Source organism: Apodemus sylvaticus, chromosome 14 (genome assembly GCF_947179515.1).
Source record: "Apodemus sylvaticus chromosome 14, mApoSyl1.1, whole genome shotgun sequence".
NCBI classification, from domain to species: Eukaryota; Metazoa; Chordata; class Mammalia; order Rodentia; family Muridae; genus Apodemus; species Apodemus sylvaticus.
The window spans coordinates 45363457-45390704 of record NC_067485.1 but is presented as its reverse complement, the minus strand read 5'-3'; the positions used below and the strand labels follow the sequence as shown (position 1 = coordinate 45390704).

The window sequence follows — 27248 nt, the reverse complement described above, 5'->3', positions numbered from 1 at the left end:
ATAACACTTGTCACGCTTTATAAATGGGAAGTCCGGGTCCTCAACAACAGCAGAGACAGAGACAACAAAACCACTTTGCTTGGGGGGGGGGGGGAATATTTTAAATGGTTTCTGTGTTTTCGCCAACTTCTGCACTTGACGCAGAACACCAAACACTCAACAGTTCACAAATCCGAGGGAGACACTAAGATTTAGAGAAATACTGGTGTGAAACCAGTTCAACCTCCAGGCAAATCTGGGTAACTCGAGTTTTAACTTTTTCCTGTTGTCACACTAACAGATTCCCAAGAATTTATATAAAGAACTATTTATTCATTAAGTTTTGTGCCCTCTTGTGTCCTTTGGACTCCTGGACGGAGAAGTAGTAAGAAGACTGCGTGCAGTGTGTTGAGAAGGCTACGGCACTTAGGAAGCCGACCTTGTATATTTGATGTGCAGCAAAGAGGGTGAGGAGTGACTGGCGAAGGAAACGCTTTTGTTAAGTCCACAACCCCTTGCATATATGTCCTGAGGGGGAGCAAAAGGATCAAAATGACTCTTTTTTTATCTAGTTGAGTTTTGGGGAAGTGTTGAGTCTTTGAGATATTTTGGGGGCCGGGGAGAGGGGCAATTTTAAAAATACCATCTGAGCTAACGTTAAAAAAAAAGAAAGAGAGTAGAGGAGAGGAGAGAAGAGAAGAGGAGAGAAAAATAAGAGAAAGAAAAGAAAAGAAAAGAAAAGAAAAGAAAAGAAAAGAAAAGAGTAGCGTGCATATATTACTACAGAGAAATGTTCCAGTTCTAATGCCACTTGCCTCCTTAGCGCAGTAGGCAGCGCGTCAGTCTCATAATCTGAAGGTCCTGAGTTCGAACCTCAGAGGGGGCAGTTCTTTTTCTTTACTTTTCTGGCTGTATTCACATTGTTAAAAATTCCAAACTGTCTCTTAATTGCCTCCTGAATTCCAGAACATGAGCTGCCTGACATCATTTCCAGATGTTGTTCTTCTATTCACGTTTCCTCTTTAAACAGCATTCTCTCCATCAACTTAACTTATTGAAAATAAGAACGCACACACGAACAGCTAATACTGGATTTTACCTGAAGTCCTCCTTTCCTAATAGATACGGACCTCCGTTACCACTATACACTCGATATATGTTATGATCTGGCTAAACACAGTTGTCCAAAATACCTGGTTTAGTGGCTGAGAAACCCTTCAGAAAGAAACATACGACCCTCACTACACAGATACTGACCCGGGAAGGAGAAAAACAGTAGCGCCCGAACAGGGACTTGAACCCTGGACCCTCAGATTAAAAGTCTGATGCTCTACCGACTGAGCTATCCGGGCTCTTGTAAGCTGGTGTTCTTGAGTGAATAAAGAAAGAAACATTTTTTTTAAGCCAATTTGTTTTTCTTTTCCTTTTTTATTTTTCATCTTACATTTGGCCAACTGACTTAAGGTTTTATTGCCTGTTATTTGTCGCTAGAATGCAAACTCCAAGCGAGAACTTTTTTCCTGCGGTGTTCAGTGTTAAATCCTCGCCCCTTATGTAACAGCAAGGACCGAGCTGGCAGACAGTGATGCCCAATTAAGTCAATGCAGCGACAGCAATCGCAGGAAATGGCGGCTCGCTTGCTGGGCGGGGTGCGGAAGAGGTCAGGGTTTCCGAGGAAGGGCACCACGCGCTGGCCAGGGTGGGGACAGGGGAGCTGCTTCAGCCGGTGACAGCGTCCGTACTGAGATGAGACGGACGCTTGGGACACAAACGGGGGAGGTGAGGACAGTCAGACAGACGAAGAAACAAACAAACATACCAACACAAACACAAACAAGCAGGGAGCACACAGCAAGTCGGCCCCTTCCTGCCTCGCCTCCCGCCCGCTCCTCCGAGCGCCGACGTGGGGGCGGCGGCGGCGACCGAGCCCGCGGCGGGGGCGGCCCGAGAGCCGCGCACGGAACCCGACCCGGGACACTCGTCGTCTTCGCCTTGGTGTTTTTTAGATTTTCCCCGAGCCTTGCCGTTCGGTTGACTTAGAAATCCCGGGAAGACCGAGAGCCCGGCCCTGGTGAGAGTGGACCAGAAGGGTTTGTGGTTTGTGTTTATATTTTAGTGTTGTTTCACTGTGCACGTGGGGTGTCGTGAGTGGAAGGATCCGATGGTAAAGCCACGCCGGAAGAAGCGCGGAAAGGACCAAACCGCAACCACACGCACCGCACGCCTTATCCGCAACCACACGCACCGCACACCTTATCAGCAACCACACGCACCGCACACCTTATCAGCAACCACACGCACCGCACACCTTATCCGCAACCACACGCACCGCACACCTTTCACTCCCGCTCTCTGGCCTCCCTTTCTTCCATACCCTGGGCGGGGGAGTTTGCTGGCCTTGGTATTTATGAAATAACCAAATGCCAAGCATATTTGAGAGGCACCTGAAAATTCTCCTGGCTCCAACAGTGTGGATGGCGAAAAATTAGTCAACTTAATTGTTTGTAAAGACTGAGCCTCGGAATCCGCCATGTAGGGATGCACCTGCCTCTGCCTCCCGAATGTTGGAGTATTCTAGGTGTGCTCCAACACACAGGTCGAGAGTTTGATTCTTAATGAAAATCTCTATTTTATAATTTTGTAACAGACAAGTATTACACAAGCAAAACCACCTGTTCCATTTCATTAGTAGATTTTGGGTCTCTGTGCTCGGTGTTATTAATGCACTATCAGTGTAATATATAACTGTAAAAAATTTAGGCTGCCCCCTCTGAGGTTCGAACTCAGGACCTTCAGATTATGAGACTGACGCGCTGCCTACTGCGCTAAGGAGGCGCCCGTAGGCAGGGCCTCCGTGATCATGTATTCCTGCTGGTCCTGGAGCTGGGCCGACGGTCCGGCAGTTGCAGTTCCGTAGTTGTGATATGATAGCGCCTAAGAACTCTGCGGTGAAACTTCATGATTCGAAGCCAGAGCAGAGCCTGCGCCTCCGCGATAGACCGTCGAGTGCAAAGTGAGAGCTCGCGGCGGAGAGCCGCGTGCAAAGGGAGGAGCCTGGCACCTTACGGCTACTCCAGGAAGCGCAGACGTAAGCGACCCACAGCGTGGGTAGCGTGGCCGAGCGGTCTAAGGCGCTGGATTAAGGCTCCAGTCTCTTCGGAGGCGTGGGTTCGAATCCCACCGCTGCCAGCAGTTCTTTTCTTGATTTAACTTTTGTAGGCTTTATTAAAACTAAGTGGTCTTTTGCCATGGTTCAAAGTGTTAGGCAAAGAGGTAGTGTGGCCGAGCGGTCTAAGGCGCTGGATTAAGGCTCCAGTCTCTTCGGGGGCGTGGGTTCGAATCCCACCACTGCCAACTGTACTTTTGTGATCTCTATTGGACAGCACAGTTTTGGTCCCTTTGATCAGCCAGGATTCTTCTCTCCTACCACTGCTTTCCCAGAGTCGTCTTGCGGCTAGACACGGTCCAGCCTCGGCCACCCAAGAAGCGGACTCTTCCCCGCCTCTTGTCCTCAGCACAGCCCTCTCGCCTCGTTGTGACCCCGAACCGCGCTCGTCTGAGCTGTGTCTAAGAAATGGCACAGGAAACAAAGGCGATCGTAGGACACCGCATGGAGTGATTCCAACAAAAGCGCATTACGGACCACGGCGCGTCCCGCCTGCCCGCCGCCCCTTGATTTCGCGCTGTCCCTAGACGGCCGCGCGGCGCTCGGGGGGCACGGCGGGGACTCGGAAGGCGGGCTGCGCTCCGGAGAGGGGGCGAACGGGCGTCTACACTGCAGGAGAGCAGAGGGCGGCGGGGTCCGGGGGCGGGGGAGAGAGGCAGGGGAGAGAGGGGGCCTGCGGCGTGCAGAGAAGACGAAAGAGACGTGCGCTGCAGACCGCGAGGCCGCTTCTGTGGCCCAGTGGCTGAAGACGAACGCTTTCTGCCGAGAAAGCGAGCGGCTGCAGTGACAGTGCTGCCCGGTCAGTCCGGAGGGCGCGCGTTCCGTTAAAGTCACGGCCGCTTCCGTCGGTGAGCCGGGCGAGCGCTCGCAGAGAGCGGGGGCCAGGACGGGAGGCCGGCAATGAGCGCAGACCGGGGGCGGGGCGGAAGCGGGGGCGGGGCGGAGGAGGAGGGGCGGGGCAGAGGAGGGGCGGGGCAGAGAAGGGGGCGGGGAGGCAGCAGGAATGAGCACCGACTCCAAGGACTCTTGTACGAATGCGTCACACTTAGGCCCATTTATTTGCGTGCTAACCAAGAAAATTAATTGGACAAAGAAAAAGAAACAACTCAACGAACAACCCAACAGGAAAATAAATAAATAAATAAAAGAACCAAGGACACAGCTGAGCCATTCATGAAAAATGAAAGGAAACTTCTAGCTTGTTACTATGAAACAAAAGTTTGTAACAATTTCAAACAACACCCAGGTTCCTGTCCTCTTACCATAAGCTTTTTTTTTTTCCAATCAGAATTTACAGAAGGATAGTGGGGCAAGGGAGTGAGGCAGGGTGGTTCCATGGTGTAATGGTTAGCACTCTGGACTCTGAATCCAGCGATCCGAGTTCAAATCTCGGTGGAACCTAAGCCTTCTGTTTTCTTCTTTCTTTGCCCTGTTTCACATGGTGAACTGTTATATTAAATTCCTGCATTTATTCTCTGCAATGAATAGTTCCTTCTGTGTTCCATCATTTAGTTCTTGATGGCCTTGGTCGTGCTCAAGGTCAACTCAGTCAACTCCTCTGTCAACTGTGTCACTGGAGTTTGTTGCACATTTCCTACACCGTTCGCGCAAAATTTGAAACAGTTCATGTAGTATATGGCTGCCACGAGCCCGTTCTCCCACAGGGGTCTCAGTTTTGTGCGTTGGTGCTTGGTGGCAAAGGCACTTTGGGGCTTCAGTGGGAAAAGCTTTACGGAAGATCTGGCGTAAGCTAGCATAGAAAAGGGAAAGGACAGACGTGTATGTCTGCCAAAGCAAGAAAAGTACTGCTGTCAGGAGTGGGATTCGAACCCACGCCTCCAGGGGAGACCAGAACCCTCAGAGCGAGGAAGCTATGCTTGAGTCTGGCGCCTTAGACCACTCGGCCACCCTGACAAGCTGCTTATGCAACAATTAATGATTCTTTCAACTGCAAGAAATGTGTACGCATTTAACTGTATTTTAGATTTTAGTTATGGCATGGAAACACGACTCCCTGCAAAGTTAACTAAATTATTCTTCTCTATCTAATCAGAAACGTGGATAAAAAGAAAAAAAAAAGCTTGTGTTTTGGTGTGGTTTGGTTTTCTCCAATCCTGTCTGGAATCCAGCTTCGTGGCCTCGGTTCCTGGTCCTTCCAGAGTGTGGCGGGGTTCAGAGTCCTGAGGACCCTGCAAGCTCAGTTCTGGCTCGGAGCCTTTCACCCGGGTCCGGCGGAGCGCGCGGCTCCAGCGGTTCCGAGCCGGTGAACGAAGGCTCCGTTAGCGGAGCTCGCGGGGTGGGGAGCGGAAGCCCAGGCTGGATGAGCACGGAAATGGAGTTTATGACACTGGCTGCGGTGTAAGCCGGAGAGGCAGAAGCCCGGGCTATGAAAGTGACTGACTGCACGTGTGAAAAAGAAAAGGTGGCAAGATCAAGAATTAAAGGGCAGAAACATTGGGAGGAAAAAGCCAAGAGGGAGACGAAGGAAGGAAAGGTCAGTACAGAGCTCAAACCCTTTGCTACCACAGACTCCAGAGCAGGCCATGGCCAGGCACACGCCGACCTGCCCATCTTTGGAAACTGGTATCATAGTAACAGCAGACGACATCGAACAACAGACAACAATGAAGTACTCCTAAGAAATGGTTGGGTATCAGCGCGACTCCGAAGAACCGCTGGGTTATACAGCCTCCAGAGTCAGAGTTTTCATCTCTGATCTTAAATATGAGCAAGAATCGAGGGAAAGCGGGTGTTTGTGATGACATTTCTACAATAAAGAAAAAAGTAAATACAACAGGGCATTGAGGAGGCCCTAGGAAAAGACAAATACAGCACGGGAACCTGGAGTTGTTGTTACTGGAACCATCTCCTCCAGGAGGTAAAAGAGAGGGAGGAAAGTCGTTAATAGTTTAGTTGCAGAAAGTGTTTTGAAGTTACAAAATAAAGCTGAAGAAATCTCCTAGAATACGGGTGGGGGAAATGAACAACAGAGCTGATAAGCCCGTTTTTAAGGTCTGGTGGAAGGTATGCCCTCAAACCTGGGGCTTCCTGAGAAAGAAGGGGGTGGGGATCCCAGAAAAGAGAGCCGTTCTCCAGACCGAAGATCTCCAGATGGAAGGGTACATCCTTCAAGGCAAGTTTGTCAGGACTATCAGGAGAGATCAGTATTTGTGTAAATAAAGAAGAAACAAACACAAAAGTGATAAAGTATTCAGATCAGTTTTTTTGTTTGGGTTTTTCTTGGTTTTTTTCGAGACAGGGTTTCTCTGTGTAGCCCTGGCTGTCCTGGAACTTACGCTGTAGACCAGGCTGGCCTCGAACTCACAGATCCGCCTGCCTCTGCCTCCCAAGTGCTGGGATTACAGGCGTGTACCACCACCACCTGGCTATCCTTTTCTTAATACATCAAAAATGAAAACTAGAGGACAGGAAATCAATGGCTTACAAATTAAAAAATAAAAATCCACAGAGAGGTCTGCTGATGGAGCCCTGGGGGAGAGCCTGGGGATTCGCCACGCAGGCAGGCAGGCACGTCCCTGGAGCACTCCTGACTCATTCTCCTCAGTAAGCCGCACAGGCAAGCGTGGAGCTCACGGTTACTCAGGGGCTCCGGGACCTTGGACCTCAGGCCTCATCCTTCCAAGCAGTCAGGATGACAAGTCATGATCAGTCACGTCTAGAAGTCTACACCAAGGCAAACTATTGATTAAATGTAAACAGACATTTTCATAACGTTTCTTTATTTAGGGAGGGGGCAGAAGCCATGCCGTGCACGTGGAAGTCCGAGGGTATCTTGCAGAGTCAGGGCCCTCGTCCCATCATCCAGGTCACACAAACCCAACCCGCGCACGGAAGCAAGCACCTCTACCCACAGACACCTTACCAGCCCTAAACATTTTCAAGACTCAGATTTTATGTTCCATGTACTCTTTCTCAGGAAGTTTCTGGAGAATTTTTAGCAAGCTGATAAAAGCATGTGATAGAAGAGAGAGTAACAAACACAACAAGAGAACTCGAGGGATAAGAGACAGCAGACTCCACACCTTTAATCCGTAGACCGTGTCACCCACAAGTTCCCCTCTTCAGTACCTGCCCCCACTCTCGTGTCTCACCACAGCAACCACAAGACAAGAACCCTCCACACACAGGCCGCGTGTCCGGATGTCTCTGAGGACAAACTAATTGCCACTAATTTGCATCCTAAATGGGAAAATCTCTGTAAATCATAGCTAAGATATTTCCTGGAGGGGAAAAAAAGCCATTCTAGTGACTTAAAAACCTTACCCCAGCAACAACTCAATAAAAACGCCTGCACTTTCCCGGGTCTGTAGGAAAATGGGATTTCTTGAGAGCTGGGTTAATCCTGTCTTTGACCCTTTTCTTTCCAGTTAGGAGTTTTGCCTGAGAGTTCATACTCAGTCTCAAGTCATTTCTGTAGTCACAGGGACATGTTTCTCAAGTGTGTTCAGTACATATAGGTTAAGCGGGGGGCCTTCAGGATGACTCAGAGTGTGTGTGTGTGTGTGTGTCTGCTCACGAGGAGCATTGACACACAAGTAAATACTAATGAGTGCATGTACTTTTATAATTTTTGTTTTTTGTGATTATAATCGATCGTCCCCTTTCCTCTCCTCCATGTGCCCCTCTGCCCCTTGCTTTTCTCTCAAACTCATGGCCTGTTTTTCTTTAGTTGTTGTTAGAGAGATGAATCAGCAGTTAAGAACACTGGCTGCTCTTCCAGAGGCAACAGATTCAGTTCCCAGCACCTACTTTGGATGCTCAAGACTACTCGCCCCTCTCTCTCCGGGCATCCCACCCCCTCTCTGGCCTCCAAGGGCATGTGCATTTATGTGCACACCACACACACTATCACTTCCTTCAGACACACCAGAAGAGGGCATCAGATCCCATTACAGATGGTTGTGAGCGACCATGTGGTTGCTGGGAATTGAACTCAGGACCTCTGAAAGACCAGTGAGTGCCCTTAACCACTGAGTCATCTCACCAGCCCACGTGTAATTTTTTTTTTAATGTTTAAAAAAAAAATCTTTAAACTTTTTATATAATGAGGTCTAAAAAAGGATGCTTCTGAGTAGGAAAATTAAATTGACATATTGCCTCAAATATATGTCATGAAAATATGTCACAAAACTCAGTTTTAAATTTTTGTTTGTGTGGTGGTTTGAATGAGATGTTCCCCATAGACACTGAATATTTGGTCTTCAGTTGGTGGTACTGTTTGGGGAAAGAGGTGTGGTCTTGTTGGAGGAGGTATATCACTGGAGGTAGGTTTAAGAGTTTAAAGATTTGTGCTATTTCCGTGCTCCCTCTGCCATTTTGAGTTCACACATAAATATGGTGTGAACAATCTCGATATAGATTCAAAACTGTGCTGTGCCAAGGAATCCCACGCCACCCTGGCAAAACCACAGGCATTGCGCTTCCCTCTCTACCTCCACTCTCGACACTACTGGCCAGTGCTCTGTCTATGATTTTCATATGTCAAAACTACCATGAAGAGGACGGCGCGATGATCCGGTGGCTAGGGCACTGGCTGCTCTTCCAGAGGACGCAGGTGTGATTCCCAGCACTCACATGGCAGCTCCCAGCCACCTGGAACTCCACTTCCCAGGGATGTATGTGTATATGCACACATGCTGGCAAAATGCTCAGACGCATAAAACAAACAATTCCTTAAAGGGGGGTTAAATGGTACCTCAATCGACCCCACTCACTCTCCTTGCTCTTATTTACACACATGTGCACACACGTACACACACATATACACTTAGTCGTAGTGTAGAGATTTGAACTCGGGATCTTTCACATGCTAAGTAAATGCTCTATCACTAAGCTATAGCCTCAATGGTTTTTATTTATTTATTTATTTACTTATTTATTTATGATTTTTTGGATTTGTTTTTTTCAAGACAGGGTTTCTCTGTATAGCCCTGGCTGTCCTGGAACTCACTCTGTAGACCAGGCTGGCCTCGAACTCAGAAATCCGCCTACCTCTGCCTCTTACAGGCATGCGCCACCACCGCCTGGCTCTCAACACGTTTTTAATCTCCCTCTCTTCCCTCTCCCCACCTCTCCCTCCCTCTCCCTCCCTCTCTTTCTCCTCTCCTTCAGTGGTCCCACCAAGTTGCTCAAACTGACCTTAAGCTCTTGCCAAGTTTGGTTTCAAACTTTTGATCTTTCTGCCTCAGTCTCCCAAGTAACTGGGATTGCAGGCCTGTGTAGGTCAGGCCTGACTTGATGAGCATGTGTGTGTGTGTGTGTTTGTGTGTGCATTTTAGATATATTATTATTACTGCTTTTCCCTTCAGTTCTAGAACCAAGCCCACTAGGTAAGTGATTCACCATTTGGCTCTGTTCCCAGCACCTGGAGTTCTTGATTTGTCTATTATCCATCTTTCCTTCCAAGAAGTAATTTTATGAGCATGGGAACATTTTTATTATTAGTGTATGTTAACTGCACAAAACAACCGATTAGAAGATTTTCAGCCGGGCGGCGGTGGTGGTGCACGCCTGTAATCCCAGCACTCTGGGAGGCAGAGGCAGGCGGATTTCTGAGTTCGAGGCCAGCCTGGTCTACAGAGTTCCAGGACACCCAGGGCTACACAGAGAATCCCTGTCACAAAAAAAAAAAAAAAAAAAAATTTCATACCAGTTTAAACCCCATTGGTTTATATTCTTCCCATTACCGTCACCACCTCGCCCCTCTGTTGATCTACTTCCTCCTTCCAAACAGTCCCTTTTCATATCTCACACATTTGATGTACATATTTAAATTAGCATATATTTATTCCACAAAATAACAGGTTTCATAATGTTATTTTCAGATGTGTATACCTGTGTATCAAATATGATCATGTTCATATCATTACCATCTATCAGTTCCTATTCTTCTCTCTGTATTTTCTTCCTTCCTTCCTTCCTTCCTTCCTTTCTTTTTAGACAGATGCTCACTACGTAGCTCTATCTTGGAACCCACTATATAAAACAGGCTAGCCTCAAACACAGAGATCCACTCACCTCTGCCTCCCAAGTCCTATTTTTCATGTTTTATTTTGCTTCATGTGAGTTACAGGGATCAAACTAACTGTATTAGTTTTCTGTTGCTGTGATAAAACTCTATAGCCAAGGCAATGTACAGAAGAAAGAGTTCATTTATGCTTAATGGTTGCCAAGGCTTAGTGTCCTTGATGGTGTGGACAACAGGGAAGCAAACAGAGAAAGATGCTGACGGCTTACAGCCCAACCCCAAAGAAAGAGCAACTGCAAACGGCCCAAGTCTTTAAACTCTCAAATCCAGCCTCTAGTGACACACCTCCTCCAACAAGGACGCACCTCCTAAGCCTGTCCCACACAGCACCAACTGGGGATCAAGTCTTCAAATACACGAGTCTATGGGGGGCATCTCATTCAAAACATCACTCTCAGGTTGCCAAATTTTCATGGCAAGAGCCTTTACCTACCTTCTCCCAGACACATTTCACTTTTTAAAAACTTAGTCTCCACTTACAAGAGAAAGCACGTGATACATCTTTTGAGTCTGGCTTATAACCTTTAATTTCGTTCTTCTTTATGGCTGAATCGAAATCTGTTGTGTATATGGATCACATCAGCTATTCGTCTCTTGGTGGACACCTAGACTGATTTACTGTCTTGGCTATCATGAATGGTGCATCAGTAAGCATAGATATCCTCTCCATGCATTCTGCTTGATTACACCCAGGAGCAGGTTGCACTGTAGATCGAGAGGAAGGGGAACATTAACAACCATCAGCAATCTGGCCATTAGTGTATAGACACCATCTTAATCCCTTGCCAATATTTGCTGTTGCTTAGCGTTAATGACAGCCATTATGATCGGTAGGAGGTGGAACCTAGTATTTCTATTTCTTTAGTGGCTAAAGATGTTGACTAGTGTGTTTTGTGTGTGTGTGTTGATTAGTGTGTTGTGTATGTGTGTGCGCACACGTGTGTGCACACTCACGAACACTGGGCATTTTTACTTCTTTTCAGAATGGTATTTTCACTTCATTTGACCATTTTTTTTTTTAAGTTTCGTTTTCTTGTTGTATTGAGCTCTGGGTTGCATGAATGTTAATTTTGTTTTTTAAGTCTTCCACATATTAAGGATATTTACTCATCTCCTATCAGATGATTAAGCAATTCAGAATTGTTATTTTGTTCCCATAAGTGTATAAAAGTTATCCTTGGTACCATTGGTGGGTTTCCCTAGGGTCATTCTCCACCAGCCCACCAGGACAAAGTGGGCAGAGTCTATGAACAGGGTTTCCGAAGGCCTGTAAATAGAAATGGAAATGACACTCCAGGAAAAGCTCTGGGGAGACAGATCAACTTTATTCAAGATAAACCGAAGGTTCTAGAGCTTTCGGGAAGGAGGTAGGAACATCTAGGATGGCCAAAGGTCATTGACCGAAGGCTAAGGTACTGAGATGCCTCATTAGCATGGGGAAGCATTCCAGGACTCTCACGTGCTTGCTGGACAGGTTTTTACTGGAGGAAGATGAACCTGTAATCTCATCAAGCTACGTGACATTCTTCAGGTAGATGGTGTGGGGGGTGGGAGGTGTTTTCTAAGGTAGACGGTGTGGGGGTGGGGGGTGTTTTCTAAACTCCCAAACAAGCAGAAGCTCTGCTGACAAAGGGAGTCCACCATTTTGCACCAAGTTCCGGGTTTTTTGGTAATGTCAGACATTGACCTTAGCAGCAGGGTTTCTCTGACAACCACAGTTGATACTCAAAAAACGGGGGGGGGGGGGGGGGGGGGAGGGGGCTGGAAACAAAATTCATAGCAGTAATTTCATTCATTTAACTACTGAATCATTTCCAAATAATTTGCAAACAGATAAGGTATTGCAATAATTCAGGTCAAGTTGGAGGAACAAACATTAAAACTGAGAGGACAGGACTGTGGACGAGGACTTGCCTAGCTTACTGCCCTGGGTTTGGTCTCCAACACTGAGAACACTGGAAATGAGAAGGCAGCTAAGCCATAAAGCTCACAACAAGCCTCCCGAATTTAGCTGATACAGAGAAAACCGCCATCACCTGGGAAAGGAGGGCCAGCAGCAAAGGAGGGCCAGCAGCAATCACGGAAGAGGAAGCTTCCCTTTCCCCTACCTCCTCCTCCACCTTTACCCTACTTACCTGTTTGCAGGCTGCCTTGAGGTTAGGAAAGAGGCAGGACAGCATGAGCTGTGGATGACAAGGCGAAACCCCAGAGCTGCTGACCTAAGAACACATATCTGCTATCTGCATTTCTTAGTTATACGCCGGCTTGCAGAACAGATTTCTTCCTTCTGGAATAAGAGTGGGACTTTCAATTCTTCCAGCTTCCGTTTTGAACCAGTGTAGACTTCGGTGCGGCCTAGGACAAGTATTCTACCTTTTAGTGGAAGTGTTCTGAGGTTTTTTTGAGCCTGGAGTTTCAAAGGGCAGTTGGGAGAATGGAGTCTTGGGTGAGCAAGACTTGTTAGCACCTGGGATTTCTTGTCCCATGGGGAAGAACCAAGCAGAATCCCACGAAGTGATGGCGCTGGGTACAGAAATTCCCCGTTGCTCAAACACAAGAGCAGAGTAAGAGAGTAAGAAAGGCCGTGGCAAAAGTGGCAGCGCACACAACTGCAAATCTATTCTGTGCTAAGAAACTAGGCTACAAGACCTCCTCAGGTCATCTGAAGACTCATGATTGGGCAGAAACAAGCAAGTTTTAGGTTCTACTCAAGGCCATTCGATGCACGGGGAACTTCATTTAAACTAATGGATAAAGATCTCTATGGCTCAAGCAGTGATTTTTTTTTTAAACAAAAAATGGGGAAAATTCCTGAAAGCAATAGGGTATGGGGGCTCAAGGAGGACACTGAAACGGATTGCTGGGAACTTATTAGAAGAGTTATTAACACCATGGGCGGATGGACAACACAACCGTGGACATTTAGAATTTCTGGCCCCAGCTCCACAGGGGCCAGGCCGGAGGTGATGGGTGGGGGAGGGGGAGTGTTCTGAGAATGAGGCCCACGTGGCAGAATCCGGGCTGTTTCTTCGATGGTCTCATAGGAACCCACAGCCAGGTTGGATCCTCAGCAGGTGGCAGGGAAGAAGACAGAAAAGGGTGTCTGTCGCCAAGTAGCCCTTTGACACGTCTGGTCTGGCTACCTAACTTGAGCAAGTGAGAAGCTGGGCACCTGAGGAGCCTGTTAAGAAGTTAGGGACTCACGGGCGGGCTCTCGGTGGGGTGGCTCCCTAGTAGCCCAAGGCTAGGGAGATGGGGGAGGACTTCAGTAGGTAGCAGGGTCTGGTCAACACTCGGGTCGGGATTCTATCAATCCCCATTTCACGCGAGAAGGAAGTGAGGCTCGGAACGATAAGCCGACCTACTTTAGGGTGGAAATAGAACTGGGCTTCTTCATTTCTACCACTGAGAAAAGTTGCTGATAATTAACCCTTTTTCTAGCGATTGTTAACCCCTGGAGTTGGGTGTGTTTCAGAGTGCTTCACACACTGGGAGGGGCTTAGCTGGTCTCCGCCCAGCTTTCCGGCATTTATGCAAAGCCATCTTACTTTTAAAGGAGCCGAGGTCTAGGCACGAAGAGGAAACCCAGCAAAAAACTACGGGTCCACAGAAGCCTCGAGTGTCCCGACGCCACTGCCGGGGACACCCTGCTCCCACTGCACGGGGCAGCCACCGCCGACTCGCGGACTGGGTAGCGGTGATCCAGGACAGCGCAGAGGAACCCCTCCTTCCCGCCCCGAGAGGAGAGCGGCGCGGGAAGCCAGGCCCCGCCCCCGGCCCACCTCTTCCGCTAGGCCGTGAGGAGTCTGCGCGGCCGCGGGATCCCTTCCGACGCGGCCACGTTGCCCGGTGAGCCAGCCCGCGGCGCCCGGTTCCCGACACCCCTCTGCTCGGCTCTCGGCCGGGCTCTGGGGCCCAGGCCTTCCCACGCCGTCCGTGAAGTGCAGCTGTGCGGGGACGGGTCCGGCCGCCCGAGAGCTCCGCGTGCGTCTGGGATCCCGGCGCCGGAGGCCCCGCCCCGCTCCGGAGCTGAGAAGCGGAGCGAGCGCGCCGGGCTCCGCCAGAGCTCGACTCCGGGCTCATGCCCTGCGGCCCAGCCGGCTCGCGCCATGGCCTCCGGGAGCGTGGCCGAGTGCCTGCAGCAGGAGACCACCTGCCCCGTGTGTCTTCAGTACTTCGTGGAGCCCATGATGCTCGACTGCGGCCACAACATCTGTTGCGCGTGCCTCGCCCGCTGCTGGGGTGCCGCGGAGACTAACGTGTCGTGTCCGCAGTGTCGGGAGACCTTCCCGCAGCGCCACATGCGGCCCAACCGGCACCTGGCCAACGTGACCCAGCTGGTGAAGCAGCTGCGCACCGAGCGGCCGTCGGGGCCCGGCGGCGAGATGGGCGTGTGCGAGAAGCACCGCGAGCCCCTGAAGCTGTACTGCGAGCAGGACCAGATGCCCATCTGCGTGGTGTGCGACCGCTCGCGCGAGCACCGCGGCCACAGCGTACTCCCGCTGGAGGAGGCGGTGGAGGGCTTCAAGGTAGGGCCGGGCCCGCGGACAAAGGGGCGAGCCGGGGGCTTCCTGGTTTGCCGCCGAGAAAATGGCGAGCCGGACGTGGGGCCCACCGCCGCCGTCATTTCCTCCCTGTCGGCTGCGGAGCCTCCGCGCTCAGACTCAGGAGAGCCCGCGGCTGGCGGGGCCGGGAGCGTCCCCACCCCCATCCCTACCCCTTCTCCTTCCCCGAGCGCCCCCTGGTAACTGCCACTACGCGTGCCGTGCCGCGGCTGGGACGGCGCGCGGAGACCCTCCCTTGACAAAGGAGGTGCACATGGAGCCACGTCCACTTCCATAGCTATGCCTTGGACACTTGGAACTCGCTCTGGCCCAGGATCTCAAGCCAGACAGTCACTGGTGGCCGGCAGAATTCACATCCAGCAATGCCTGTCACTTAATCTATGTCCCCAGCGCTTCCCTGTAACCTGTTTTAGAACCTAATGGAAGTGTGAACAGAGCTCTTGACTGCTTGAGTAAATCTTTTAGCCACTCTCAGACTCGGGAGATAACTGTTATGAAGAGGAAGTGAACTCACAGGACCTGAAGAGAGGCCTTTGTGGAGTATTAAACAAACAGTGGTACAGCTACACACTAATGCGAAAATGTTACATATAAAGTAGCTCTGAAGTGATAATGAGTCTATTTTGAGCACTGCAGGGATATATATATATCCCAACAGAGTTATATTTGTTTAAATATGAGCTCATCCAAATGTCAGTCACGTTTACAAAGCTGTCACCTGTATCATTTCACTCACTGGAGATAAGTTGTAATTTAGTAATGTTTGCCGATTCTGTGCATGAGGAAAATAAATCATTTTTCTGTATTCATCTGAGGAGTAATTTGCCTTTTGAGCCTCCTTACCCAGGTGTCTCATAACCTATGCTTCTAGGAACTGGGAGGTGGCTTGAGTTTAAATAACAAACTGCTAAGACTGCTGTGCTGGGTGGGCCCTGTGCTTTGGGCCCTTCCCAAGAATGGCACTGTGGTCTGAGGACAGAGCCCAGCCTTAGCATCCATAGTCTGGGTTCGCATGTGATAAGCAGAGGAACTATTCTGAGGGTGAGATCTGCAAAATCTTGAACTGGCCGACTATTTTACTTTCCTCAGGAGCAAATCCAGAATCGGCTGGACCACCTAAGAAGAGTGAAAGACTTGAAGAAGAGACGGCGGGCACAGGGGGAGCAGGCTCGAGCTGAGCTCTTGGTAAGGGGCCAGATCTCCAGCCTGCAGGGGCGGGCGGGCGGGCGGGGGGCGTCGCATCGGGATAGTAAGTGTCTAAACTACTCTGATAATCCCTGGGGATTCTCAGCCTTGCCACTTCTTGAAAATGGGATGAAGAAACTTCTCCCTGATCCTATGTAGACTGAACTTAAACATACGTGTATCAGCTTTGGGAGCCTTGTCCAGGGGGAGAGAGAGCCTCTGGGAATCCCGAACCCTTGGTCTGCTTCCTGGGTCTGACACTAGCCTGGTTAAATAGAGTGGTGCAGGCTTTCTGGGCCTTGGAATAGAGAGGTCAGATGAAACCTGTGGGTCTCCAGCAGCCAGTGCTGCCCTCTCTTCCCCAGAAATGGTAAATGGTTCCTTTTGGGCTGAGTCAGAGACAGTGAGGAAGTGAGTCAAGGTTGCCAAGTGGCTTGCAGTGAGAAACACCTGTGCCAGGGTGTCAGTCACACTGCTTTGGATACACTGAGTAAGTTGATTTTTAGCTTTAATTTTTGTCTAAGATTATATTGTATGTTTTATGCCTTTGACAGACTTAATCCAGCTTAAAAAAAAAAGTCCGAGCAGTTGAGTTCAGGTCAGATTTTAGCAAACTTTCTGAAAAGGGCCAGTAATGAGTATTTTTAGCTTTGTTAGTCTACGGAAGGTATATCACACCACCTCAGTTATTGGATCTCTTTTAGAGACAGCCATGTCTATTACATAAATGAGTGGCTTTTGCTAGACTCAAGTAAAATGTTTCTTGAATGCTCTAGAGCCATTCTGCTAACCATTTGTTTATTTAGAAATAGTTTCACTATGTAGCCAGGATGGATTTGAATTCTCCATATTCCTGCCATAGTCTCCCCAAGTGCTGGGGTTACAGGTATGCACGGCCACATTTGGTGTATAATTTCTTAGTTAGAACTTCAGGTTTTTTGAGATGAGGGCTCACATAGCCCAAGTTGATCTCAAATTCATTATAAAGTTAAGGGTGACCTTGAAGTTTCAGTCTTCCCACGTCTGCCTTCCAAGTGCTAGGAATACAGGCCCGGAGGAATTAGAAATGAAGGAAAGATGGACAAACTCGAGTAGAGACGTTGTGTGGAGAGGAACCCATAGGCACGCCCCAAGAAATCACTTACTGAGACCAAATAAATGAGTCCAGGAACCTTGTGCTTGATCATACCGGGTCACGTCCACAGAGCGCACACCTAACCTGACACTTGTATGTGACTGATGACTCAGTCTGCCAGCGAGGTGTCCGTGGGCCCCAGTCGTGTAGGACGATGGCCCTCTCCTCACTGTGCGTGCCATTCGCTCGCCTAGAAAGCCTGTCTAGTTCATGCTTACATGACATTCTACAAGACCCTGTGTGAACATGGATTTTAGGAAGACCGTTGAGTTTCTCTCACTGTCTTTACCCATCCTGAATCTGACTCTGATTTGACTAAGCCCCTTAAGGTCAGGGACTGACTGTTAAATATTTGAAGTAATTCAGTTCATGGTCATCTTGTGTCTGGTGTGTAAAGACTGGAAAGTGGGTGGGTGAGCACAGTGTCTGTTTTAGTGTAATTTGAAATGGGGAGGCCTTGGAGTTAAGTCATGGGGATTATTTTGAAGGGTTCTAGCAGAGAGTGAGCCTTTCCTATTCTTACCTTTGCTTGTCATTTACAGAGCCTGACCCAGATGGAGAGGGAGAAGATTGTTTGGGAGTTTGAGCAGCTGTATCACTCCTTGAAGGAGCATGAGTACCGCCTGTTGGCTCGTCTTGAGGAGCTGGACCTGGCCATCTACAACAGCATCAACGGTGCCATCACCCAGTTCTCCTGCAACATCTCCCACCTCAGCGGCCTGATTGCCCAGCTGGAGGAGAAGCAGCAGCAGCCCACGAGGGAGCTCTTGCAGGTGACCAGGAGAGCGCTGCAGGGCCGCTGGGTGGGTGGGCTCAGTCAGGCAGCATTCATGCTTCTGTAGTTCTCTTCAGACACTCCAGAAGAGGACACCAGACCCCACTCGGGATTTCTAGAGGAGCAGTCAAGTGCTCTTAACCAACTGAGCCATCTATCTCTCCAGCCCCTCCTGTGTGTGTCCTTTTTAACTGCTGAAGTGTTAAGCATTTTGGAAGGAAAACCAGTATACTAGAAATTGTGGTTAGTTCTTCAGTTGCATTGTGTCATGGAAGAGGCAAAAGCAAAACCTAGTCCTTGGGCCTTTCCTGCACTTCCCTTTGCAGTCTCGGCCCCATTAATCTCATTTGCTCCGAATAGGTTATGTGTAATAAAGCGTTTGGGCCTCGGGTCATTCGAGACCTTTTCATCATCTGGTAATTTTAATATATGCTTGTATTTTAACCATAGCCAAAGACATTGAGTGGAGAACTGGTAGTTAGCCTGCATGTTGCTATAACTGACCTGTGCTGGAGGGAAGCCAAATGCTCTCCCAGGGCCAGACCACCGCAGATGCGCTGCTGCCTGACCTCTGTCTTCATTGGCTTAAGTACCATGGAGGGAACTTAGTGATGGGTGAATAAGCTTTCCTTGTTGTGTTTTACTGAGTGCCATTGGAAAGGGATTGCGAGGTACTACAGTAGTGAGCAACTTGCGGCCTGCCATTCATTTCTGTTGCTGCTTGTATCTAAGTAGGGTTTTACTATTTTAAGACCTTTGGGAAAGGTGAGAAGGCTTTTCATCAAGGTGGAATTATATGAAGCTGAGATTAGATATCTATATGTTTTTGTCATATATAATCATGCACATAACATTCGTTACTGCTTCTCTATCACGTCAGCAGTGATGAATGTGTGTAGATTACAGAGCCTAAACTTTTAACTCTAAGAAAAAGCTTGCTAACCTGTTTTAACACAGGGGAAGGTAGTTTAAGGCTTGATAAACATCACTTGTTTTATTGCTAGAGAGAAGGGAGGCTTGGAAAGGGGGACTGTTGGCATGTGAGTCAGAATGACCAGGGTGGTAGGAGTAGATGACAGTCTTGATGTGGTTGATGCTAAACAATACCAGAGCCAAACTGGTTTAAAACTGTCATTACCATTGATGTACAACAGACAAAGAACCATGCTAGAGTTGAAAGTTAACCAGGTGGAGTGAATGGAAAGTGTCAGGGTAGAGGACCGATGGAAAGGTGATGATGGAAGACTTAGAGATGGGGCGATGGCTGTACCCTTTATCTGGAGGGAATGCGTAAAGGACTAAACATTTTGAAAGTGTAGGGAGGGTGTCTGATAAGGATCGCGGTTGCGGGGAGAGAGAGAACATGTGGACACTAGCAGAAATGGTGGGACATCAGAAGTAAGTGCTCCTAGGAAGGGTAGGGATGGAATAGTGGGTCTTCTGTTGTGGAGAGAAACTGGTGTGTGCCAGAAACTGGCAGCAGGGTAGGGTTGGTGGTGGGTGGTGGGTGTGATGGTGGGGGTTGGTGTGCATTTGCGTGGGTGGAGATGAGAGGACAGCTAGCTATTTGGGATCAGTCTCCTTCCACCACTGCTTGCCCCTCCCCCCACTCCTCTATGTTTATCCTTCAGGGTGCTCACTGTTCTGTAAGCACTGAGAAACAAAATTGAGCCTACTCAGGCTGGGATGTTTTTTGCATGAAAATATAACTTTCACCATTTCAAAATAAATGTCATTTCTATACCATAGAAATGGCATTTTAATAACTTATTTCTTTTTATAGCGTAGTGATACTATATTGTAAGAAAATCCTACTCTGTTTTAGACAAGGTTTTACACTGTATCCCTGGCTGTCCATCCAGTGTGTTTGGGGGATTATAATGGGGTTTTGTTTAGATTTGTCTTTGAGACAAAGGTTTGCTGTGTTGTCTAAGCTGGCTTCAAACTTGTATGTTCCTGCTTTGACCTCCAAAAGACTACAGTTTACTGCCAGTACCACTACATCCAACATGTGAGAATATTTACTACTTACTATGTGAGTCGTGACATTGAAGCTGGATGGTGGGAGTGTGCAAAGACTCAATCAGCAGAGAAGACCTGCCTATCCAGGACTCTTAGAGTTTAGGTCTTTGGAAAAGCATACTGCACAGAGGTCAGGAAAAAAGGCAAAATGTGCACTACCTACCTCTGTACACTTTTTCAGTTTTGTGAGATGGAGTCTCACATAACCCAGGTTAGCCTTGAATTTAGTTTCTACCTCATTTCCCAAGTGCTAAAGTTGCAAGCTGTTTAAAGTTTATTGGAACTTTTAACTACTTGAATTAGATAAGAGACAACATTGTCCTAAGATTGCAGGAGGGAGGACCTGGTGGTGGCTCATACTCATCTTCCTAACATTTATGAGGCTGACTCTGAATTGCTGTGAGTTCAAGGCCAAGCTGGGCTACAGAGTAGCCCTGTCACTTGGGAAGAAGAGGTTGGAGGATCAGGAGTTTAAGCCTTACTGGACCACATGAGACCTTGTCTGAGGATAAAAAAGCTGCAAGAATATCCTGTGAGAAAATGAGCAAAACTCACAAGAGACAAGCTGCGGAAGCGAAAGCTGGCCCATGGGTGTAAGCACATAGGCCAGCATTTACAAAAGGAGGAAGCACACACTAAAGCTACACTGGGGCGTCCCGTACCAGATAGAGGAGCAAAGTGTTCTGTGGTGGGAATCGGAAGTTGTCAGACCACGAATGAAAGTACATCGCAAAGTGATTGCTTCAACTGTGTGTGTGTGTGTGTGTGTGTGTGTGTGTGTAAGGGTGGGGGGTGTTGTATAGACCAAGGTAAGGAATCAATATAATAATCTAGCCTGGTCTGCATAGCCAGTTTCAGGCCAGCCAGGGCTAGACATAGTAATATCTTGTTTCAAGAGGGCCTATAAACTAATGGATGGTTTCTAATATGCACAGCTAAGTGGAAAAAGGCAAATGTAAAATAAGTATGGGTCCAGAACTCTAGCTCAGTGGTTGGGTGCTTCCTGCTCTTCTAGGAGACATGAGTTCAGTTCTTAGCACCCGGATGAGCTGGCGCATAGCTGCCGGCACCTTCAATTCCAGGGATCCACTGAGTTCTTCTAGGCTCTTTGTACACACAATACGCACACACACATTAAATTTTAAAATGATAATAGAGTGTGACACTTTGGGAGGGAAAAAGTTGGAGAACACATGTATGAGCTAGTTTTGCAAAGGAAACAAAATTATAGATAGGGCAAAGGGCAAATGAGATGGGGGTTAAGAGAGAGAAGGAAATTGAAAATTAGATGCATACAACAGTAAGGTGCTAAATGGGGAACGTCAACAGGAGTTAGTTGTGATTTGTGGTTATCTCACTTTTCTGTAAGTATACTGCGCATGCAGGTGCCTGAGGTCTACGCCCTTGAGGTTGGATTATGTCCTAACTAATCTTCTCTGTGGTGTCCCTGAGAGGGCGGGCCAGGCCCATAGCTGGGTTTTCAGTAAACTTTTGGAAGAAAACTCAGATTGTGCATATCATCTCATGGTTTTTCTCTCTCTTTTTCTTACAGGACATTGGAGACACACTGAGCAGGTATAGTTCTCTGTCCTTGTGATATAAACTAAGACTGTCTCAGCTCTTGTGTTTGTAAGTCCCCATTGGAGACTAGTGCCTGAGCAGCAGATGGCTTACTGAGTCGGCCTGAAAGGAGTCTCTATCCTTCAGAAAACTAAAGGAACCTTAGTTCCTCAGTGGAACTTTAGAACATGATTGAGCCTAATGGAGCACACTTCTAATCCCACCTCTTAGGAGGCAGAGGCAGGAGCAGGCAGATCTTTCTTGAGTTTGGGGTCAGCCTTGTCTATGTAGTGAGTTCCAGAACAGCCAGGACCAAACAAAGAAACCCTAAACCCTGTCCCAAAAGAACTCACTTTGGAACTTTTTGACAATTTAGTGTTGGTGTGGGAGAGTTCCCTTGTGAGGGTGCTGCTAGGGTTTGGGTGTGGGGACACCTCCAGAGCTTGACAAGAGTACAGGAGCAGTTATGACTCTTGCTTCCTGCAAATTTCAGAGTCTTCCCCATTATGTTATCTTAATCTTTAATGTGATAAGAACCAAGGGAGGCGAGACCAACTTGGAGTTGTTGGTTGTTGGTGGGTCGTATGAATTCCAGCTGTAGCCTTTTCTCTACTGTGCCATCAAGTGATCGAGAACTTTAGTGGTATGGTGTGTGCTTGCTGTAAACGGGGCTGGGATTTGATGGTCAGCATCAGAAATGGAGGGAAGAGAGGAGAGAGGTCAGACCAGAAGAAAGAAGGAGGGTTTGGAGCAGGCAAGAAGGCAACAAATGTAGCTGCAAGTTGGATGCTCGGGCTTTGGGGAGATAGATGGTGTTGAAAGTGTCAGCACCTTCAAACATGAGGCTAATGTTGAGGGAGCTGAATTTGGAAGACAATTAAAATACTTCAAAGGGAAATAATACAGTTTGATGTGTTGACTGGGAGATGGATGCAGGTAACTGGTCCTCAGTTATACTAGGATGGAGAGGAATTAGAAGTTGTAGCATTCCCAGTCATGTTTCCACAAAAGTAAGACTGCTAAATGTGGGTGCTTTGTTCTGAGACAAGGTCTTTTGTAATAGCCTGGTCTTCAAACCTGCCCCTGCTTCTTGCACTGAAATTACATGTGTGAGCTATCATGCCCAGTTTTGTGCTTGTTTTGTTTTCCCTCTTCTGCAGTACTAGGTATCTAACTCAGGGCCTTTCATGTGCCAGGAATGCACTCTACTGCTAATTCATATCCCCCATCCCCCACTCATAATTTCTGTTTGGTTTTTTTTTTTCTATTATTTACTTATTTAATGTATATGCGTACACAGCTGTCTTCAGACACACCAGAAGAGGGCATCAGATCCCATTACAGATGGTTGTGAGCCACCATGTGGTTGCTGGAAATTTAACTCGGGACCTCTGGAAGAGCAGTCAGTGCTCTTAACCACTCAGCCACCTCTCCAGCCCTATTTTCTGTTTTTTGATGCAGGGCTCAGATGGCAAGCCATCAACCTTCCATGGGGGTCACTATCTCAGATCCTAGAAATCTGTAAAGATTAGGTTTGGGGACCACAGAACTATATCTCAGCAGTTAAGAGCTCTTGCTACTCTTACACAGACTCAAGTTTGTTTCACAGCATCCAGCCGTAAGTTGCCTATTTCCAGATCCAAAGGGTCTAGCATCCACAGGCACTCAAATATGTGGCACACATACAGATACACACATCACTCTGTAGACCAGGCTGGCCTGCTGAGCTCTGGGTTTAAAAGCATACACCACCATCACCCATCCTATGAGTATTTTTTTAAGAATAGGTTTGACTGTATGAGTTCTGAGGTCAAAAGTTTCATTGACATGAAGTTTAAGCATACTACACATTTTTATAAGAAATGTGTAGTTAAATTGCTGGTATGGTGATGACTCCAGTGATCTCCAAAGACTTTTTTGTCACATTATGCCATGCCTTGGTTGTTTAAACCAAGACAACTATTGGCAGCTGATCTGCCAATAAGGTCTATGCAAATTTAAAGAATTACTGCATTCGTGTGTTTGTGTGTATATGTGATCTCACATGATCCATGAGCACACACCACAAAATGCAGAGAGGACGGGATATCTTGTGTGGTCAGGGAATTGGTTCTTTTTCTACAGTGTGGGTTTGGGGGATCCTCTAGGTACTTCTTTCCTGACCCTATTCCATTAGATGCTTAATCTCTCATGCAACTCAGTCATAAGGTGGAAGATGGGCTGGCGATGAGCTGCAGTGTGTGGAAGATGGGAGAAGCCAAATCTTTGCTGTGCGTCCCATTTTAGTGGTTAGGAAATTGTGTCTTAGTCCTCGTACAGTGTCTCTTGTCTAAAGATGGCATTCTCTGTTTGAGAACCTGAATATTCTGGATAATTACTCACGATAAATACCAATGGCTTTTATCATGGAAACTTTGCTTCCTGGCAAGGACAGCCTCATAATTCATCTTAATTTTGCAGACTTGCTTTTCTATCTGTTTCCTTCGTTTTGAAGGTTTGGGGGGCAGAATCTCACTAAGTAGCCCTAGATGGCCTGGGACGAGCAGTGCTCTTTATGTTCCTGCCTCCTGGGTGTTGCTGATATTGCCAGGAGGAGCCAGCACACCCACTGAGGACTTGCGATGTGCAAAGCTGTGAGCTAGTGCCCTGGGAGAGGGGGCAGTGAATAAGGTTATCTCTCACTGCCATTTAAGGAAAGTTGTAAACGCTGTGCTAGCTAGTTCTGAAGACTGCCTGCTTGTGTTGGACAGGTTACCTGGCCTACCCCGGTCCTCAAAAAGGTTGAAGAGTTGAGGGGAAGGATGTATTGTTACAATCTATAAATTTGTTTTATTTTAGGGCTGAAAGAATCAGGATCCCTGAGCCCTGGATTACACCTCCAGATCTGCAAGAGAAAATCCATATTTTTGCCCAGAAATGTCTGTTTTTGACAGAAAGTCTAAAACAGTTCACAGGTAATGTGAGGAGAGGAAGTGGGTTTATATTCTGAGTGTGAGGGTATTATTGTCATCTCAGGATGCATTTTCCAACCAGTTAGAGTCATAAACCAAATCTCTTTTTTGTTTTCAGAAAAAATGCAGTCAGACATGGAGAAGATCCAAGGTAAATTTACCTATTTACTGAGCTTTGATATTTCAAGTTTCTTGGGAAGAAGCTGAGTACATAGATAGTCCAGGGGGTGTCAGCAAGATGGCTCAGTAAGTGACGTCACTTACTGGACAAACCTATCCACCTGAGTCTGGTACTTGGAACCTACATAAAGGTGTAAGGAGAGGACAGACTCCACGTGTGTAATGAGACTTGTGATCACACACACACACATCATCCACATGCTTCCCTACTTCTTGACACCGTTGCTTTAGTATGGGTTTGGTTGAGGCAGTCATAATGTGTAGCCCAGCCTAGCCTATTACTCACCAGTCTCCTGCCTCAGGCCTTCAGCCTCTGGGGTTACAGGTTTAGCACCATATCCATACTCCACAGCTACATTTAGTTCAGTGGCTAGTAACTGGAAGTGGCATTCCTTGATCTGATTCTGTTTATTTCTCTTCCTCTTCCTTTGCCACTTCAAAGACTTGTGTGAAATCCTTGGCCAGCTAGAAACCCCACATAAATTAATGATGGCAGTGGGTGTCATTTGAGCCACCCAGCCTCTGCAGCAAAGATGGTTCGTACAAGTTCAGAGTTATATATATATATATATATATATGTCATGCATTTGAACTTTTTGCCTTTGCAGAATCCAGTGACTCTATGGAGGGTGGAATTCTTGATCTTGGCTCAGTCTGATACCATGTTTTACAAGTTCACACATGTTATCTGTATAGCCAAGGCTCCCAAACCCCCGAACCCTACAAATCCTTGCATGTGCAAAGCATAGCGGTGCATGCCTGTAGACCTAGTACTTCACAGCTGATCAGCGGTGAGCGGTGACCGCCATGAGTGTGAAGCCAGCCTGGGCCATAGAGTGAGTTTCAGGTCAGCCTGAGTTACAGAGTAACTGTCTTTTTAAAAGAGAAAATCCTGGGCAGATAGGCAGGTATGGAATCCTAACGTTGAATGAAGAACTCAGTACCCAGTTGACACAGGTGCTCTGGATTGCTAGTGGATTCCACTGCTTTATATGATTTTTTTACTTAACATGTTTCCTAGAAAGACACTGGTTCAATAACTTCTTTTCTTTCTTGTCTTTCAGAGTTGAGAGAGGCTCAGTTATACTCAGGTAGGTGCTCAAAGACAAGCCATGTCGAAGAAAGGATTAAAAACCCTGTGAGCCTAACCACAATTTTAAGTGCTTTGAGACTGCCTCATGTTTGAATCCTTTAGTTGCATATGTACAAGACATCATACAGCCAGAAGCCCAATAGCTAGGGATCTAAGGCAGGGACATCAGGAGTTTAAGGTCTGTTTTTTTTGTTGCATAGTTAATCTGCATAGATTCCATCTCAAAAAAGATAAGGGAAAACTTGAGTAGAGTGGATGTTCAAGGCAAAAGATACAAGAATGATTTGAAAGGTGGTAATATTAAGCTTTAGCTAAAGCTATTGACCACCAGAGTTTTCAAATTTAGAAATTAGACATATGTAAAGAAGTTTTAAAAGAAGTCTACAAAGGAGGTTGAGCTCTAGATGTGAGAAAAAGAATGGGGACTAAAGTTTACAACTGTCATTCACACAGAGGCAATCAGCTAATCTAACAAATTTTTAGGTTCTGAGACAGGGTCTTGCTATAGAACACTGGCCATGCAGCATAGGCCGGTCTGGAACTCCTGAAGATACTCCTACCTCAGTCTCCACGTGTGCCTCCATGCTTAGTTCCAACAGTAATTTTTTAAATATGCATTTTGCAGTGTGCTTGATCATATAATTATACAGCCTCTGGTGGGCATCTTGCTGTGTTCTGGGGAAGGAGGTGAAATGCCAGGTGGTCTTGAGTGGTCTTCCGGCTCTCAGCTGACCTCCCCTTTTGTTTCTACAGTTGATGTGACCCTGGACCCAGACACCGCCTACCCCAGCCTGATTCTATCCGATAATCTTCGGCAAGTACGGTACAGTTACCTCCAGCAGGATCTTCCAGACAACCCTGAGCGGTTCAATCTGTTTCCCTGTGTCTTGGGCTCTCCGTGTTTCATTGCTGGAAGACATTACTGGGAGGTAGAAGTGGGAGATAAAGCCAAGTGGACCATAGGCGTCTGTGAAGACTCGGTGTGCAGAAAAGGTGGGGTGACCTCAGCCCCCCAGAATGGATTCTGGGCAGTGTCGTTGTGGTATGGGAAAGAATATTGGGCGCTTACATCCCCAATGACTGCACTCCCCCTGCGGACCCCTCTCCAGAGGGTAGGGATTTTCTTGGACTATGATGCTGGCGAGGTTTCCTTCTACAATGTGACAGAGAGATGCCATACCTTTACCTTCTCTCACGCTACCTTCTGTGGGCCAGTCCGGCCCTACTTCAGCCTCAGTTACTCGGGAGGGAAGAGCGCAGCTCCTTTGATCATCTGCCCCATGAGTGGGATTGATGGGTTTTCTGGCCATGTGGGGAATCATGGTCATTCCATGGAGACCTCTCCCTGAGGAAGTGAACTTAGACCACAAGTGCTGTTGCCTGTAATCCTCCCCCAGGCACCAGGGGTCGTGTCTTGATTCCTGTCCATCACAGCTGGGCATCCCTGTCGGTTCCTCGCCCTACAGTGAGAGACAAGGTGTCCACTCATGGTCTCTCCTGCACTTTCCCTTCCCTTGCAGATTGTGAGATGTAATGAAAAGTATTGCTATTTCCCAGAAATAAAAACCAGATTCTTCCTCTGTGTTTCA

At 47.6% G+C, this 27248-nt stretch overlaps 1 protein-coding gene and 7 non-coding genes across 8 annotated transcripts; 5 read left to right on the top strand and 3 right to left on the bottom strand.

The window, feature by feature from the left end:
• The first annotated feature begins 792 nt into the window (after positions 1-792).
• Trnam-cau (transfer RNA methionine (anticodon CAU)) lies at positions 793-865 on the top strand. Its single transcript has one exon. It is a non-coding gene; the product is annotated as a tRNA-Met (tRNA).
• Positions 866-1258: 393 nt separating this feature from the next.
• Positions 1259-1331, bottom strand: Trnak-uuu (transfer RNA lysine (anticodon UUU)). The gene has a single exon. It is a non-coding gene; the product is annotated as a tRNA-Lys (tRNA).
• Positions 1332-2741: 1410 nt separating this feature from the next.
• Trnam-cau (transfer RNA methionine (anticodon CAU)) lies at positions 2742-2814 on the bottom strand. The gene has a single exon. It is a non-coding gene; the product is annotated as a tRNA-Met (tRNA).
• Positions 2815-3086: 272 nt separating this feature from the next.
• Trnal-aag (transfer RNA leucine (anticodon AAG)) lies at positions 3087-3168 on the top strand. The gene has a single exon. It is a non-coding gene; the product is annotated as a tRNA-Leu (tRNA).
• An 83-nt stretch (positions 3169-3251) lies between these two features.
• On the top strand, positions 3252-3333 carry Trnal-aag (transfer RNA leucine (anticodon AAG)). Its single transcript has one exon. It is a non-coding gene; the product is annotated as a tRNA-Leu (tRNA).
• Positions 3334-4474: 1141 nt separating this feature from the next.
• Trnaq-cug (transfer RNA glutamine (anticodon CUG)) lies at positions 4475-4546 on the top strand. The gene has a single exon. It is a non-coding gene; the product is annotated as a tRNA-Gln (tRNA).
• A 408-nt stretch (positions 4547-4954) lies between these two features.
• On the bottom strand, positions 4955-5059 carry Trnal-caa (transfer RNA leucine (anticodon CAA)). The gene is made up of 2 exons: positions 5022-5059; positions 4955-4999 (listed from the first exon to the last, which is right to left on the bottom strand). It is a non-coding gene; the product is annotated as a tRNA-Leu (tRNA).
• An 8928-nt stretch (positions 5060-13987) lies between these two features.
• On the top strand, positions 13988-27248 carry Trim27 (tripartite motif containing 27). The gene is made up of 8 exons (XM_052156884.1): positions 13988-14722; positions 15848-15943; positions 17621-17851; positions 21428-21450; positions 24274-24389; positions 24505-24537; positions 25631-25657; positions 26413-27248. The coding sequence occupies exons 1-8, from the start codon at positions 14303-14305 to the stop codon at positions 27006-27008; spliced, it is 1542 nt and encodes a 513-aa protein (XP_052012844.1). The 5' UTR covers positions 13988-14302; the 3' UTR covers positions 27009-27248.

What these genes read in the sequence shown, in the direction of transcription:
- Trim27 (XM_052156884.1), top strand. Translation starts at nt 14,303, where the DNA reads ATGGCCTCCGGGAGCGTGGCCGAGTGCCTGCAGCAGGAGACCACCTGC. An exon ending in AGGCGGTGGAGGGCTTCAAG is followed by an intron (nt 14,723 to 15,847) that starts GTAGGGCCGGGC and finishes TACTTTCCTCAG; the next exon opens with GAGCAAATCCAGAATCGGCT. An exon ending in AGAGGCTCAGTTATACTCAG is followed by an intron (nt 25,658 to 26,412) that starts GTAGGTGCTCAA and finishes TTGTTTCTACAG; the next exon opens with TTGATGTGACCCTGGACCCA.